At 34.9% G+C, this 18330-nt stretch overlaps 1 protein-coding gene across 1 annotated transcript; it reads right to left on the bottom strand.

Moving 5' to 3' along the window:
* Positions 1-17348: 17348 nt before the first annotated feature.
* On the bottom strand, positions 17349-17711 carry LOC138899261 (uncharacterized). The gene has a single exon (XM_070185405.1). The coding sequence runs from the start codon at positions 17709-17711 to the stop codon at positions 17349-17351; it is 363 nt and encodes a 120-aa protein (XP_070041506.1).
* Between the last annotated feature and the right edge of the window lie 619 nt (positions 17712-18330).

Raw genomic sequence — 18330 nt, 5'->3', positions numbered from 1 at the left:
CGGTAAATAGCGACAATTAGCACATTAGCCCCAAACATGTAAAATCAGATAATAAACAAAAGCCAAGTATAACAGTCATCTAAGCTCGAATTCTGAACCCTGAACCAGAAGTTCTGGGTTATTGTCCCCAGGAGAGTCGCCAGAGCTGTCACGCCTAAAGCAAGCTACGATGTTCGAATATTATTCAATTACTAATTTTGAGATTATTGTAAGGTCATGAGGTATGGATATTGTTGTGGAGGAAATGAAGTAAATTAATTAGAGGTTTTTACATGATAGATCTTTTTTAAAGAGTTATTAATATAAATGGTATTACTTTTGCTTTATTCCAAAAATAGCAAAATCATTTACAATTGTGGAATATTTTAAAATCTCATACCTTTTATTGCTTACATATTTTAAAAGATTCATTAATTAAATAATCACTAATTAAGGGATGGATCATTAACTTATTCTCCTTTATCCCCCTCAAAACCTAATCTCGTTTTCTCTTCCCTTCATACAGACGACTCCATTCACTCTCTCTCCCTTCTCCTCTTCCATCTGTATGCTTTTCAACTTGACTATAATGGCTCCTTCATTATTTCATAAATATATTATGAATAATATGTTATGTATTTTTATATATTCCATAAATATACCAAGAATATGCTCTAGCTAAAATAAATATGCGCAAACACATATAGATTATATCATTGTTGTATTATTTATATAATTAAATATTCTAATTAGATATGCTATATACCAGAAATTATTTCATAAATATATAATGAATATATTATATAATATATATATTTCTAGTATAATTAATAATATTTTTTAGATCTCGTTTGTTGTTTAAATCATAATTATAGCTCATATATATATACCACGTATATTTTGTGAATTATAGGATTTGGTATTTTGAATTTATATTTATCTTGGTTCACACTTAAATACACATACCATAATCATGTAGTGTATAACCATCAGAATATCGCTTTTGCTTGTGATACTATAAGATCATTATAAAAAGAAATTGTAACACTAAGCAAGAGACATATTTTTGGAAGGAAAAAAAGAAAAAAATGAAAGAAAAAATGGAGCTTTTTTCATATGAAAGGGGTCAGAAGAAATTTGAATAGCATTTGCTTATGTTTAGTAGTATAGTATCCCTAAAAATGTGCAAAATGAATGGAAAATGGTGATAATTAATGGGTAATTAATTAGTATTCATGGGTGTGGATCAGTTTTCTGCTATAGAATCTGCTATCCATATAATTATGGATTTGCTGCTATAAATTTATAATAATTTCTTAAATCTTGTCTAGTAATAAAAGTTTCCCAATTAATTATGGAAAAGTTGGCTAGCTTATGAATGTTTATTTGTTTTTGGTCTTGGGCAATAATTAGCCCATAAATATACCGGGGAAGTCCAATTAAAGTCTTACACCAATCATGGCCCAACCTAATCTCTTATAATTTTACTGCTAACCAATATTTGAAATTAGACTAAATTTATGGTAGGAATAGATAGATACACACATAACCAATTTAGTCACTAAGATAGGAGATCAAAATGAAACTAAAGCATGCTAAAATGGAAAGCCATTCATTGAATAAACAAGAAAAGTAAAAAATTAATACATATTCATCAATAACATTAACCATATGAACTACCAAGAAGGACAATAAATTAATCTTAACCAATACGCAACATGAGAACAAATTAATCTTAGCACACTCAGATGCAAACCCGACCATATCATACTCAAAGTTAAATTAAAACATAGTGACCCCGAACATTAATGAGAAAACAAAATAGAAAGAGAAGTGAACCTTTGTATTGATGATTGTGAATTTAAATTACAACCACATAATGATCGGATAGCTCTCAACTGGACCCTTCAGATCGCGGAAAACTCGAGCGGAAAATCTCAACTTGCAACCTCAATCGACCTTGAAAAACCGACGATTTAGTGGCTATTTTTGGAGCTTTGTTTTTTTTTGAGGGGGGGAGGGGGGAGGGGAGGGGGTTAATAATGGCTCAAAAGTGGTCAAGGGATGGTAGCTTTGGGGTGGTGAAGCTGCTGGTTTTTTCGAAAGAAAAACGAAGAAAGAATGACACGAATAGAATTTTTCTAAGCGTAAAAGAAGCAAAAACATTTCTCTCCAAATCCCTCCCCTCTTTTTTCCTTTCTCTACCCTCTATTGTTTTTCTCCTCACATTTATCTTCTATTTATAGAAAAAATTTCGAAATTTTTCAGATTTGTTTTTATTATTATTTCATTATTTTTTTTAATTAAAAACAATACCCACTTCCCATTTTACTTAAAAAAAAAACTAATTCCCCACTTTCCTTTACTTTTATTTTTTAATTTATCACTTTTTAACTTTAATTATATTTAAATTCCCACTTTTTTACTTTTCTTTTTTTTATTTTTCATTTATTTTACTTTTTTTTAATTTACACTTTCTTTTACCTTTTTAATAAAAATTTCAGCTATCTTTACTTTATTTTTTAATTCCAACTTTCATTTACTTTTTATTTTTTTAAATTTCCACATTCTTTTACTTTTATTCTTTTTTTAATTTTCCACTTTTTTTACTTTTTTTTATTAAATAATTTCCACCTACTTTTACTTTTACTTTTTATTTCTATATTTCTACTTTTCCTATTTTTTTAATTCCCATCCAAAATTTTAAAAAAAATATTTAATTTTGTTTTTGGTTTTTTAATTCATTTTATTTTAATATAAAGATAATAATAATAATAATAATAATAATAATAATAATAATAATAATAATAATAATAATAATAATAATAATAATAATAATAATAATAATAATAATAATTGACCCTTTAAATTATTATTAATTTTTACCCTATATAAAAAGGTGTAACAAAGCTAAAAATATATATTAAAATTTTGAAAATATTTACATAGTAGAAGGTGATAAAAATTCAAATATAGTAAAAAATTAGGTGCTCACAGTTCGAAGTGAAGAAAATGAGTCTAAAGAGACCAAAAGGTCTCGAAGCTCTGGAGGGTTCAGTGGATTTTTCTCTTCAGCTATGACCCATTATGACGGAGGCTCAAGCAGTCGGCCAGCTCAACCCGCACATCAGATTACTCGGGGTGCTCCAGTAAGTTCTTATAGTACACCACCGACAAGAGGTTCTTATAGTGGTTATTCCAGTTATCCGGCACAGAGTCAGTACGAGCAGCTGTGACCTCAGAGGTTGTTATGAGTGTGGTGATAATATGCACATCATGAGAGATTGTCACAGACTTGGGATGGGTGGATTTCATCAGAACACTCAGGCTACATGCGTTATTCCAGTTACTATTCCACGTGCACGGCCAATTAGCGGTAGAGGACAGTCGGGTAGGGGCGCCTTAGAGGGGGAGGCGCAACCCGTTGATATATTTACTATGGTGTGGCTGAGGACACCACACCAGATGGTGTCGTTACAGGTATGATCCCGATTTGTTATAAAAGGGATATTTCCCTTAATTTGATTCCGTTCTGAATATTGAGGTGAGTCCTCCTATTATGCTCCGCTTATGGGTGGGCTTCATAATTTTGTGACACACTTATTGTTTATCCCTATTAGGAGATTTGATGATGTTAGCCCGTGTCTATCATTTTTATTTTTGTATGCGATCCAGGGCTATAAGTCCAAAAGTGACTTTCTATTACTCACTACAGTGGGTTTTGATGTGATTTTTGAATAATTGGTCTCAATTTTATGAATTATATGCCCTATTGGTATGAGGGTTCATTATGTATTATGAAAATTATTTACGGAATTTATTAAAAAGAAGAAAGAAAGGGAATGGAAAATCTCAGTTGGCACAATGTGTAAAATACTTGTGATTCGGAGTTGAGGACGAGATCCTCGCAATTTTAAATGATGTGAAATATTTAAACTTGGCTACAAGCCATGATGGAAATTATATAAGGACGAGGTCCTTGTGGTGAAAATTTTATGAGTTTAAATTCTCCCTTTGTGAAATTAAATTTGTACTATAGTATTAATAGGGAGTCATGCATGTTAGGCTTATTTGATAATTTTGTATGTATTTTCTGTGCATATTTATCCATATTCATGATGTAAATATTGAGTTTTAGCCTATAAGATGAGTGTCCAGGTGGCGTTAAATATGACTCGTTAATTCGGGTAAATAATTATGAGATCTTCATGCCTCACGTGTTGCTGTCAGTGTTGTAAAAAATTTAAAACAAGATTTTTATTAATATAAGATTAATTGAGGATGATGGAATTAATTATGAACAGTTATTATGACCAGAGATATGATTATGGGCATACGTATAATGTGTGTGTGTAGGCACGAAATTGCTACCGCCGGTTGAGACTAACACAATGTGATAATATGGGAAATTAGGCCTTATGAAATCTGAAGGAAATGAGCCAAACTATGAGCATGATGTTTTCCCCATCATGGACCTCCATGTACCCGATGTTTCATATGTCTATGTCTAAGAAGGTAGTTGAAAATCCTTTATCTATTGTTCCGGTGGAAGCTAGTGGAGGTAAAGTTAATGGATAATTAGCTTTTGAGAGGTACCTAATTGTCATCCTTGTTAGATAAGTCCAGAAGTTGGGATTGCCTACGTTAATGTGTTATGGCAAAGTTTGTAAGTCGATAAGGTCACCTTGAAGGCCGAAAGTATTGTGGAAAGAAAATATTTTCACTTGATTGTATAGAAGTTAGTTTTGATTTGAAGGTACTTTCTAGGTGTTATGATTTAAAAATGTGCAGTTCATTTCCAGATATCACTCTTGATAATATAATGCCGGTAATGTTGAGATTATGTCACGACCCAAAATCCAACTAGTCGTAATGGCACCTAACCCAATCCTCTAGGTAAGCCAACTTTCAATTATCCAATTCCAATAACAATTATTAAAGTAATTTAAGTGAATAAACATCTTAATCTTATACATCCCCCAAGAACTGGTAGTGCAAATCATGAGCTTCGTAGAATAGAGTATACAAAGCGAAAATAAAATAAATACATAGTCTATTTGAATAATACATAAACAGAGCTTTTATAAATCTAAGGCTACCCTGAACAAGAGGCAGCTACAACAGGAACACAGGTACATCTTCAAGTCCCGCAACCATCGAGCACATCAATAACAACAGCCAACATCTGCACGCAATGTGCAGAAGTGTAGTATTAGTATAACCGACCCTATGTACTGAGTAAGTAACAAACCTAGTCTTAGGTTGAAAGTAGTGACGAGCTTCTATCAAGGTCGGGTCCACAACCAATAGTCCACAATAACATAAAGCAAATAATACCAGAAGTAACTCAGAGATAAAATGCTCAGCCAAATCATGATTTCAAAAATAATAGTTCTTCCTTTCAAATACATCAATAAAAACCCAAATCATTTGCCGAAGTTGCCAAAAATATGAATAGTTTGAAAACAATAATTTCTCCCAAAAATCTTTTCAATAATAAATAGGATGTTTTATTTTCCTTCCGAATAACCCGTGTAAAACAAATGCATCACTATGCCCATTTGTAAAAATGTGTGATAAATCATGAATGATGTGATGTTGTATAACATGAGGAAAAATACATCTTTATGCATGTATGTCATGTGTGCATGCCAATGCGATGCAACTCAGTGATAAAATCATAAATAGCCCCTCGGGCAGAACATCACTCATATACAACCCCTCGGGCAAACCTCATAGTCACTCATGCCACTCGGGCAAACCTCATAGTCACTCATGCCACTCGGGCATACCTCACAATCACTCTTGCCACTCGGGCATACCTCACAATCACTCGTGCCACTCGAGCATACCTCACAATCACTCTTGCCACTCGGGCATACCTCACAGTCACTCATGCCTCACAGTCACTCGACACTCGCAGTTAGTAGGTACATGCGCTCACTGGAGGTATGTACAGACTCCGGAGGGGCTCCTTTAGCCCAAACGCTATATCAAGCCAAATCATGGCATAAATCACTCAGGCCCTCGGCCTATATTAAACATGCTGCGGCGTGCAGGCCGATCCCATAAATATGCAACATGCTGCAGCGTGCAGCCCGATCCCATAAATATACTCACAAATTAGGCCCTCGGCCTCACTCAGTCATCAATCTCTCCAGTCTCTCGGGCGCACCATGTAATGAAAAAAATAATAGCCCAAAAATGATGATATGATGTATCAATACATAGCAACAAAGACTGAGGTATGATATGCAATGAAATGAATATGACTGAGTATGAATTTCAATTTAACACAATAATTCACAGCAATATGACCTCTGTGGGTCCCAATAATACTGGCACATAGCCTCAACATGATTTTTAATATGTTTTTCAGCTCAATTTCTTTAACTCATAAAATCGCATGGAAAATGCCAAGATTATTTAACTATAAAATTCCACAGTAATAATTATGTCACAATTTCAATAGTGCACGCCCACACTCCCGTAACCTAGCATGTGCGTCACCTCCCAACAATTCACAAAATACATATATTCAGGGTTCATACCCTCAACTCCAAGATTAGAAAAGTTACTTACCTCGAACAAGCCGAATCCAAAGTCGAGCAAGCTAAACAATGCTCCAGAAATCTCATTATGCACGTATCAACTCCCGAATGGCTCGAATCTACCACAATTAATTTTATTCATTCCACACAATTTATATGAATTAATTCTATATCAAAATGCTAATATTTTCCACAAAATTCGAAATTATGCCCCAAAAAGCAGCCGTGGGGCCCACCTCTAGAAATCCGGCGAAACTCACAAAATACGACAACCCATCCAATTACAAGTTCAACCATACTAATTTCACTCAAATCCAAATCCAAATCGGTATTCAAACTTGAAAAATTCATTTTGTGACATTATAGAAATTTCCTTCTATTTCTCTTGAAGATTCAATAATCTTAAACCAAAAATGAAGATTAATTCATGGAATATAATCACAAGGGAGTTAAGAACACTTATCCTAAGTTGTGTGGAAAATTTTCTCTCCAAAATCGCCAAACCCGAGCTCCAAAATCCGAAAATGGGTGAAAATGTTGAACCCTCGAATTTTAATGTCACGACCCAATTTCACATATAGGTCGTGATGGCGCCCAACACTACAGCTAGGCAAGCCAACTAATAAGTCAAACATACATTGGTTAAACTTTTATTCCAAAAAAATAATAAAATACCAACTTCTACCAATGTGTGTGCCAAGACCTGGTGTCACAAGTGCATGAGCATCTAGTAGATTATACAAAACTCCAAATACTGTCTGAAATGAAATAGACAGAATGTAAATATAAGAAGAGACACTGGTATCTGCAGAAACGGCTCAGAAAGGCAGCTCACCACTATGCCTCGGGATGACGTGGGTATGTGATGATAGGTCCTCCACTAGTACCTGTCTCAGATCCTGCACAAAGATTGCAGCAAGTGTAGTATGAGTACGTAAACAACGTATACCCAGTAAGTATCAAGCCTAATCTCGAAGTGGTAGAGACGAGATGGCCGACTTTGACACCTACTATGGGTCAATAATAATTGAAATAAAACTAGGATATTTAAATCAATATGATTTACAGAATTTACAAATAATTTATTTAATCAGCGAAAATAATCAAATTCCTTCAAATGTAACAATTCTCAATATATTAATTAAATTCCTTCAATTCAGAAAAATACCAATTTATCAATTAAATCTCATTTACAGGAGTAACAATTAATTCCATAAGCAAGCAAGAATAATAATTCATTAAATTTCAAGGATTTTCCAAATAAATTAATTAGCTTCTCAAGCTAAAATAAATTATTAAAGTATCGTGTAATTATTATTATTAAGCACGATTTCTGCTAAGGACGTACGGCCCGATCCAGAATATCGTGTACACTGTCGAGGGACGTGCGACGCGATCCATAGATGCATCTATCCTGCCAAGGCATTCGGCCCGCTCCACAAGAAAGGAGGACATTTTCTTATGTGCCTCCGGAAGGTGAGTATATTTCTTATAAGATAAATTTGGGAGGAGAACAATTTCTTTTAACAATTAATTGATTAAACAGACAATCAAGCCTATGAGATTTCCATCCTTTAATATCTTTATCTAACAATTCATACTATATTCATATAGATATCAATTAATATAAATAAATCAAAGAATACAATTTACACAAGTAAGGCATGCTTTGAGTCCTAAACTACCCGGACTTTAGCATTAATAGTAGCTACGCACGGACTCTCGTCACTACGTGCGTACGTAGCCCCCCACAATTAGCAACAATTATTTAATTTTCAATCACCTATGAGGTAATTTCCCCCTCACAAGGTTAGACAAGAGACTTACCTCGTCTTGCTCCAATTTAATCCACAATTTTGCCTTTTCCTCGATTATCCAACTCTGTATGGCTCGAATCTAGCCAAAATAATTCGATACAATCACTAAAAATTATAGAAAATAAATTCTATAAAGAAATACCACATTTTTAATAAAAATCTAGAAATTAATGAAAACTTCGCCCGCGGGGCCCACATCTCAGAATCTGGCGAAAGTTATGAAATCCGACAACCCATTCAATTACGAGTCCAACCATACCAGTTTCACTCAAATCCAACTCCGAATCGATACCAAAATCTCAAAATTTCGTTTCTATGAGATTTCTAAACTTTTCAAAATTTCAATCTCAAAACACTAATTTATGGTGAAAACAATGATATACTTGTATGTGTAGACCAAATCCGAGTTAGAATCACTTACCCCAATATTTTTCCCTTGAAAATCTGCCAAAAGTCGTCTCTGCTCAAGCTCAAGTTCGTCAAAAATGGCAAATGAGACGAATGCCCTCTTTTTATAAAACTACCCAGCAGCCTTCGGAACTGGTCCTCGAACTGGGACTCGATCGGGGCTTCGATCACAGGCTCGAGCCTGGACCTCGGTCATGGCCTCGATCAGGGCATCGAGGTTGGGCCTTCGATCATAGCCTCAATCATGGCATCGAGCTTGAGCCTTCAATCAGGGCATCAGGCATGGGTCTCGATCCTATCCCTCGAGCCTTACCTTCGATCATGCCCTCGAGCCTTGCCTTCGATTGAGGCTTCGATACTGAGCCTCGTCCCTGGCTTCGACTCAGGCCTCGATCGTGGGCTCGATATCTGGGGCTCGATCACATCCCAGAATATACAGCAGAAGAGAAAATTGCAGTAGCTTTTTAAGTCCAACTTTTGATCCGTTAACCATCCGAAACTCACCCGAGGCCCTCGGGACCTCAACCAAATATACCAACAAGTCCTAAAATATCATACGAACTTAGTCGAACCTCTAAATCACATCAAACAATGCTAAAACCATGAGTCATACCCCAATTCAAGATTAATGAAACTAAGAGTTTTCAACTTCTACATTCGATGTCAGAACCTATCAAATCAACTCCGTTTGACCTCAAATTTTACACACAAGTCATAAATAACATAACAGAGCTATGAAAATTGTCGGAACTAGATTCCGACTCCGGTATCAAAAAGTCAACTCATCGGTCAAACTTTCAAACTTAAATTCTTGTTTTTAGCCATTTCAAGCCTAATTTAACTACGGACTTCCAAATAAAATTCCGAGCACGCTCCTAAGTCCAAAATCACCATACGGAGCTGTTGGAATCATCAAAATTCTATTCTGGGGCCGTTTTCACAAAATTAGACATTCGGTCTCTATTCGAACTTAAACATTTTAATTTTTCTTTAAAATTCCCTATCTCGGGTTAGGGACCTCAGAATTTGATTCCGGGCATACGCCCAAGTCCCAAATCACAATATGGACCTACCGGAACTATCAAAACACGGATCCGAGTCCGTTTGCTAAAAATGTTGACCAAAGTCAACTCAATTGAGTTTTAAAGCTCTAATCCATATTTTAATCTATTTTTCACATAAAAACTTTCCATGAAATTTTACGGATTGCGCACGCAAGTCGATGAATGATAAATAGTACTTTTTAAGGTCTTAGAACACATAATTAATTATTAATTTAAAGATGACATTTTGGGTTATCACATTTAAGGTTCTGCCCCAGCGATTTTCGCATCCGCGAACAAGATTTGCGCACATGCGCATCCGCTTGTGCGAGCAAAGCGTCGCATTTGCGGACTCCACTCGCCTGCCCAGTTTTTGCTTCTGCGCGCATCCGTCCGCATCTGTGCTCATGCAATGGCAGAATTTTCCCTCGCACCTGCGACCAATGCCTCACAGCCCTCTGCCCGCATCTGCGCTCCTTCTCGCGCAGGTGCGATTCCGCACCTACGAACCATATTCCGCACCTGCGCACCTCGCTTCAGCACACCCCTGTTCGCATTTGCGAGCTCGCACATGCGACTACTTTTCAGCAGGTGCGATTACACCAGAAGGCTTCAGTTCCAGCACTCTTCCAAATTCAAAAATCAATCCGTTAACCATCCAAAACTCACCTGAGGCCCTCGGGTCCCCGTCCGAACATACCAACAAGTTCCATAACATAACACGGACCTACTCGATGCCTCAAATCATACCTAACAACCTCAACAATACGAACTACACATGGATTCAAGCCTAATAATTTTCCAATTTTCCAAATTCTACAAACGATGCCGAAACCTATCAAATCACGTCCGATTGACCTCAGATTTCGCACACAAGTCACATTTCACATTAAAGACTTATTCAAATTTCCGGAATTGGATTCCGACCCCGATATCAAAAAGTCCAACCCCCGGTCAAACTTCTCAAAAATTCAATTTTTGGCAATTCAAGCCAGATTCCACTGCGGACCTCCAAATAATTTTTCGGACACGCTCTTAAGTCCAAAATCATCATACGGAGCTATTGGAATCATCAAAATTCCATTCTGGGGTCGTTTACACATAAGTCGACATCCGGTCACTATCTTAACTTAAGCTTTAAACGTTGGAACTGTGTGTTCCAATTCATTCCAAAACCTCACCGGACCCGAATCAATTACCCTGGAAAGTCACATAATAACTGTAAAGTACATTTTGAGTAGTAAATGGAGAAATTGGGTTGTAATACTCAAAACGACCGGTCGGGTCGTTACAAATTAGTATTGTTGATATACATTGTGATGCTTTGTCGAGTTGTGGATGTGTTGATAGGGTGATTTTGGTGATTCTCTAGCAGGTGGATAGGCTCAGTTACAGCGAAAACTCTGCCGAAAGTTTTAAGAATTTGTAAAGATAGTCAAATTTTAAGTGCCATAAGTAAGTTGAGATTTTGGATAGGAAGTATAAGACCCATGTAGTCATAAGTGCCTATGCATAATGGTTAGAGGTAAAAGTATGGTAACTCTATTATTAGAAGTGAATTTTAAAGCATTCGAGGACGAATATTCTTAAGTGGGGGAGAATGTAACACCCCAAAAAATTTTGAAGTACTTAAGCGCTATTAAGAAAGTTGATGTGCGCTAATTATATTATTTTGTGTGCAGACAAGGACTATTAATATGATGGATATCAATTGGATATGATAATAAGCGTACGAGGCATATTATAAGTGGTGTGAGGTCTAAGGTGAGCCCTAAGTCTAAGTCAAGTTGGAAATTTCATGATAGACTAAAGTTTCAAATGGGTACGCACAATACTAATATTTGGACGAGCATATATATATATATATATATATATATATATGGAGTTATATGATGTATGACTATCAAATTAAATATCTTTGAGTCTAGTTTCTAACTCTTCAAACCGTTCATCATTTGGACACTCTTACAAGAAGTTATGACTAAATTACTAAAGGCTAGCAGAATGCAATTCTGCGGCCAATTCTGCGACCGCAGAATCATTCTGCGGGCCGCATAAGTGGTTATGCGACTGAAAAAATGATCACAGACCTGTCCAGTGAAACCCATTTCTGGGCATCAGTTTTGCGGTGCATTGTGTGACACGCATACCAATTGTGCGATCCATTATGCGACCGCAGACCTGAGTTTGGAGGGTCCTATTATCATAACCCGACCCTATTTTGATAAATATCCTTTGGGGCTTATTTTGGGGTATTTTTTATGAGGGTTTTAGAGAGAGGTAAGAGCATTTTAGAGAGAGAAGGAGGGAACCTAACATTCTAATCATCCAATCTTGCACCAATCTTCAAGAATCATGGAAGCCAATTGCAAATATTCATCTTGGGTGCAAGAGTATTATGCATACATGCTTGTACCAATAAGGTTTGTGGGAAGGTCAATTCACGTGAGAAAGCTATTTTGGAATATCGGCCTAACTTCAAAAAGGTAAGTATCTTGCCTAACCTTGAGTGGGGGAATTACCCCTTAGGCATTGAGTCTTATGTGAAAATTATGTAATTGAAAATCATGTACGCGAGGTGACGAGTACGTACTTAGTTTAGATGTGCAAATTACATCGGTTGAAATTCGTAGACGCCCTTATGCATTAAATTGAAAAATTGTTGGAACTTAGTAAATCCTTGATTTGTCATACCTCATTCCCTATTTGTCGAGTTTCTATTTTATATGATAATTTTGTGTGATTATCACTTGGATTTTTATGTGATTTCCGTGCGTTTGTTGATTTGATATTTCTTGGAAATAATCACATTATGGATTTTTCATATGCAGATAATTAAGTAAATAAGTTTTACTTGAGGCGTTTATATATTTATCTAAAAATTGGATTAAAGAAGGCGTTGTACTATGATGAGTTATTTTTCATCCTTATGTTTGTTTTTGAGATTTTATATACATTGTGTTGAGCCGTGGACTATCTGTTGTGAAATTAATTGACTTTATTGTACCTTTGTAATGGTTGTGGCCTACGAAAAATTTGTAAATACGAGTTGATAATGGTGTGCTGTTGTGATAATATTCTGTTTGAATTATTATGTGATATGGGTTACTGTTAAGCGGCGTATAAGGGTGGCATTCCATTGTTGACATTATGTGGGCATAAGGGAGGCATTCCATTATTGACATTATGTGGGCATAAGGGTGGCATTTCACTGTTGTTATGTGTGTTGGGATATTGTCTGGGCGGAGTGATAAGGGAGGTTACTATAAGAGCGATAAGGGTGACTATTAATATTGTCAGGGCAGAGAGATAAATGAGGCTATTATAGGAGTGATAAGGTTGGCTATAGGAGAGATAAGAATGGCTATTGTCAGAGATGATATGTGATGATGTGGGGTTATTATATTGATGATGTGGGATTATTGTGTTGATGATTTTTGTGTAATGTTGCGATTCTTCTTGTGTTTATTTTTATATCTTGTGCAACTTGTCTTGTTATTTCGGTAAACTTGATAATAGTCCGATCCATGTTGAAATTGTGAGCATGTGGCTATTACCAGGCGAATTATGTTATTGGCACGTGATTTGTCCGTGCAGATGTGATATGAAATGTGGGCACGAGATGCCTCGGAAATATGATGATTATAATATTGGCACGTGAACTGTCCGTGCAGTTGTGATATGAGATGTGGGCACGAGGTGCTTGAGTAAATAATAATTGTATTATTGGCACGTGAGTTATCCGTGCAGTTATGATAAAAATATGTGCATGAGGTGCCATGGAAATGTGAAAGTGGGCTGAGACCAGTGTTACGAAAATATGAAAGTGGGCTGAGACCCGTGTTTTATGATTTTGAAATGAGGTGTTACAGAGTGACATTTATTTGAAAGAAGTATATTCGAAAGATATTTATTTGAAAGAAATATATTCAGAAGGTATTTATTCGAAAGAATTATATGTGAAAGATTTATATTTGAAGGACATGTTTAATTGGTTGTACTTGTGTTCCTTATTCGTTTGAGTAATAATTATGGTGTTCTTGTTGCCTTGTTGTTTATATCCTTGGTTGATTTTGTTGCTATTATTGCTAGTTGTTTTTCAGTACCATTGCATATTGCTATATTGCACAGGTTATTTGACTAGTGAGTGTTTTGACTGTACCTTGTCACTACTCCACCGAGGTTAGTCTTGATACTTACTGGGTATCGACCGTGGTGTACTCATACTATACTTCTGTACATTTTTGTGCAAAACCAGATATTGAAGATATCAAATTCAGGCAGAGTTAGTGGGTTGATCGCAAGCATTCAAGGTAGAGTTGCTTGGTCATCGCAGTCCCTTGGAGTCTTTCTATTTTATTATAGTGTTAATTATTATTCGAACAATATTGTATATTCGATCCTTGAGATCATTCATATATCCAGTTAGAGTTCGTGACTCAATATTACTAGTTTTGGGAGTTTGTTTAAATATTTTCGTTGTTGGTTTTGACACTTGTATTAAATTATATGTTTAAAAAAATGGCTTAAATTGTTGTTATAGTCGGTTTACCTAGTCTTAGAGACTAAGTGTCATCGCACCGTTTGTGGTAGAATTTTGGACAGTGACAACAATATTCCCACAATTACAGCTATCAATTTTAGTTCACGCTTACCAAACTGTTAACTTCTGATGTTAACGAGCTATGTGTGTTTCCTAAAATCTTCTTACATTTTGATTGTGTGAAAATCAAGACATATTTGTCTCCCGAGAAAATTCGAAGCAACTATTTTCTTGGGTTGAGTATGATCCTTCTGCAATTCTCAATTCTGAATGAAAATCTTGATCAAAAGAAAAAAAAAGAATTATTATACTTTCGGTTTACTTATTTTGTAGAATTGAAGAAAAACAAAGCAACTAACAGAAAGAAAATTACGATAAGAAAGAGAGAAGGAATCTTAGATGATATGTAGTTATAATTGTGGGATTGCAAAAGATATTAATAAAAGAATGAATTAATCACTTTAATAACTATAGTTAGGGCTTTATTTTATTCAATTAAATCTTATATATTGATGTTTAACCATAACAAGTGTCTTCAATCCAAGTAGGAACTTGAAAAAATTGAGAGATTAGGAAATGGAGAGGAGTCGGATTCAAGACTTTAATGCCACTTGTGGAATTTTATATATTGATGTTAACCATGACAAGTGTTTTAAAAAATATTTTTCTCGTGAACTCATTTTTCTTCAATTGGAGGAAAATATTTTCTCTATCAAGAGAAGGAAAAATATTTTCCAAAACTCCTTTTCAACCTTCCCCGTCCTATTCCCCGTCCCTACCAACCCACCCTCACAGCCACCCAACCAACCCCAACCCCAACCCCACCCCACCCCAACACCAACCCCCTTTCCCCACTCCCACTTATCCACCCACCCCTTCCGCCCCACCCCACCCTAAATAGATATATTATTAATAGAACTTTCTTTTCATGTTATAGATTTTTTTTTATTTCAACAAATGGGTTTTTTTTCATGATATAAAAAAGTATTTTTTTCATTTCAATAGAAAAATATACTTTTTCATTTCAACAAAATGATCATTTTCTTTTCATGATATAGAAAAAATATTTTCTTTTATTTCAATAAAATGAGTACTTTATTTTCATGTTGTAAAAAGAGTACTTTCTACTTTTGCGTAAAAAAGTAAAGCAACACATTAGTTCCTTTGGGTTTGTGTGGATTTTAGAGACTTGGGGGAAGGGGGGGAGGGTGGTGAGGAGAGTAGCATAAAAAAATATTTTACTAAAAAAATATTTTCTACTCTCTAGCCACACACTAGAAAATATTTTTCGGAAAAGGTTTTCACTCACCAACCAAACAAGGAAAAATAAGTGATAAAATCACTCATTTTCTATGAAAATATTTTCTAGGAACTAGGAAAATATTTTTCATGAAAAATATTTTTCTTCGTACCAAACACACCCATAAAAAAGTACATTTTTCAATTGAGAAGAATAAGATGCCGACTCCAACTTTAGTCTACCAAAGAAAAGTTGAAGCAATATGGTGGAGTGGTAAGTACTCCTTCATCCTTAATCGGAGGTTTCGAGTTTGAGAATTCTGAGTATGAAATCGCCTTGTTAGGAAGTATTTTACCCCCCTAATGTGGAATTTTCAGCGTAAATCCGGACTTACCGGACTCCAATGTGGGTACCAAACACCGGATGAAAAACAAAAAAAAAGTTTAAGTTTCTTCACATGGTAAATAGGAGGGGAAATGAAAAGAAAAAGATCTCATATTGGAAAACTTGGTTAGTGCAATAGCAAAAACTCCTAGGCTAAGTGTTCATTAAACAAGATTAAGGGTGTGTTTGGTACGAAGGAAAACGTTTTCCGGAAAATATTTTTCAATTTTTTCATGTTTGGTTGGCTTAAATGTTTTGAAAAATATTTTTCCCATGAACAGATTTTTCGCCGACTGGAGAAAAATAAAAAATATTTTCCAAAACTTCTTCTCAACCTTTCCCACCCTTAAGAAAAGCCAGTTTGTGATGCTGGGGTTATTCCTAATTTATATATGTTAATATCGAAAAAAAATACGTAAAGAAGAGGATACTTAGGAAAAGAAATGTGGGGAAAAAAAATTCCATTCTCTTGATTTGATAGTCTCCACATAATGCTAACAAATTAACAATACAAAATAATGAAAACAATCAAGATCACACTCAAAAATACTTGTTTGGTCATGATCAGTATATCAAGTGAAATGTTCCTACTACTTTTCACTCATAAACTTAAAAAAGAAATTCAAGTACATAACCTATCACGATTTAATTTCTAATTTAAAATACTTATTTCAATTTCAATTCAAATCTAGCAACTTGTAGATGGATTCCTAAATCCAGAGACCAATATAATAGTGAACGCACACCTTTTATGATTGAGTCATAGTTTGGTTAAGCTAACAATTTAACAATATAGATGGCCGTTCAACTGAGTACGTAACTAAAATACTTAAGGTGAAATAAATTCAATATAAGAAGAATTTCAAACATTGAATCTGAGAATCGAAATATTTATAGAAAAGCAATGACAGACAAAACTGCTAAGACCTACCAAAGCCATATTGGCTAAATGGATCTCCACGTTGAATAATATAATATGAATAAAAGAATTCTGACTTTGTATTTGTTCAATTTCTTTTAATTTTTCTTAATTTGAATTACTAATATATTTGGACTAAACAATTATTAATTTTTTCAAAGGCCTTAAAAATATAATAAACTTTATACAGAAATATTGATGAATCCAGTTAATTTCTTTACAACGTTATCAATAAATACACCTAAAACCTAAAAATGTATAAACAAAAAGAAACAAAGAAGGCAGAGAAAACTAGGAAGGAAACAAAAATCCTTCGCCACCCCGTGAACTCATTGCTTTTGGCTCGATATATAAGCATATATGTGGAATATTTTATATACTTGTGTATGTATGTATAATATAATATTCATTTTGAACGGCACTGACTATAAATCTTGAATTCGCCTATTAGAGTTTTCTCAATGTCAATCAACCTCAGGAATGCTCTGAAGACGAGGCCTCCAGGAGCGTTGACGCTGGAAATTCTCACATTCAAAGCTATTATTGCTAGAACTCAAAAATCCTGACAATAGTTGGTCCATTGTCACTTCCTCCATATTGTCCATTTTTCCTAGCATTTTCTCTAGCTCCTTTTTTGATATTCTAATCTTCACCTCTTTGTAATTAATCGTCGAAGAAGAAGAAGATGAAGACGAAGATGAAGAAGAAGAAGAGGAGAACAAGTCTTTGGAAATATCACTCAACAATTTTTCTTTCTCTTCAACTAAAGTTTTTGGTGCTACACATTCCCACTCATCATCATCATCATCATCTCCTGCCCATACCATGTTAGATCCATGTTTAAGGCAGCAATTTCCCATATCTTTCTATCTATAAGTTTTTCTCGAACCTGAAGTGGAAGTCGAGGGGTTGCTCAATGAGAAGAAGCGTCAAATGATATAGACAATTATTGCTCTGGTGGAGATCGAAGGTTGGGGCAAAAAAAGTTTTCCAATTACACAAAGAAATTACTAAGTATATATAAATGAAACGTTTATAAGTATAATTTTCTCATTAATATGTGTAAAATGAAAGAGGTGGAGATTTGGGATTTACATGAAACATCTATATTTATACCCTTTAATTAGGGAGAGGACCAACTGACCAAGGGTTGAGGAAGGTGGTGGGAAGGACATAGAGTAAGAATTGGGTTTTCTATTTTTAGGAAATTATGGGGTGGCAGACAAGGATATTGATTAGTTGAACAATCTACTTTTCAATTTACTCGATCTATATTTTGGTTTGACAATATAATAAAAAGTATACTATTCTTGAAGAAGTCTGAAACTGTCCAAAATATCTTAAAGCTATGACTTTACATTCAAACTTTTCTTATTTTGCATGGATTTTTACGTCAAGAAAACGTACAATTTTTTGGAAATAAAACCCTTTGCAAAATTTGATAAT

This window comes from Nicotiana tomentosiformis, chromosome 9 (genome assembly GCF_000390325.3).
Source record: "Nicotiana tomentosiformis chromosome 9, ASM39032v3, whole genome shotgun sequence".
Lineage (NCBI taxonomy): Eukaryota > Viridiplantae > Streptophyta > Magnoliopsida > Solanales > Solanaceae > Nicotiana > Nicotiana tomentosiformis.
This window is presented reverse-complemented; position numbering and strand designations above follow the sequence as displayed.

Excerpts from the sequence above, each read along its gene's own strand:
- LOC138899261 (XM_070185405.1), bottom strand. The coding sequence starts at position 17,711 with ATGGTATGGGCAGGAGATGATGATGATGATGATGAGTGGGAATGTGTA.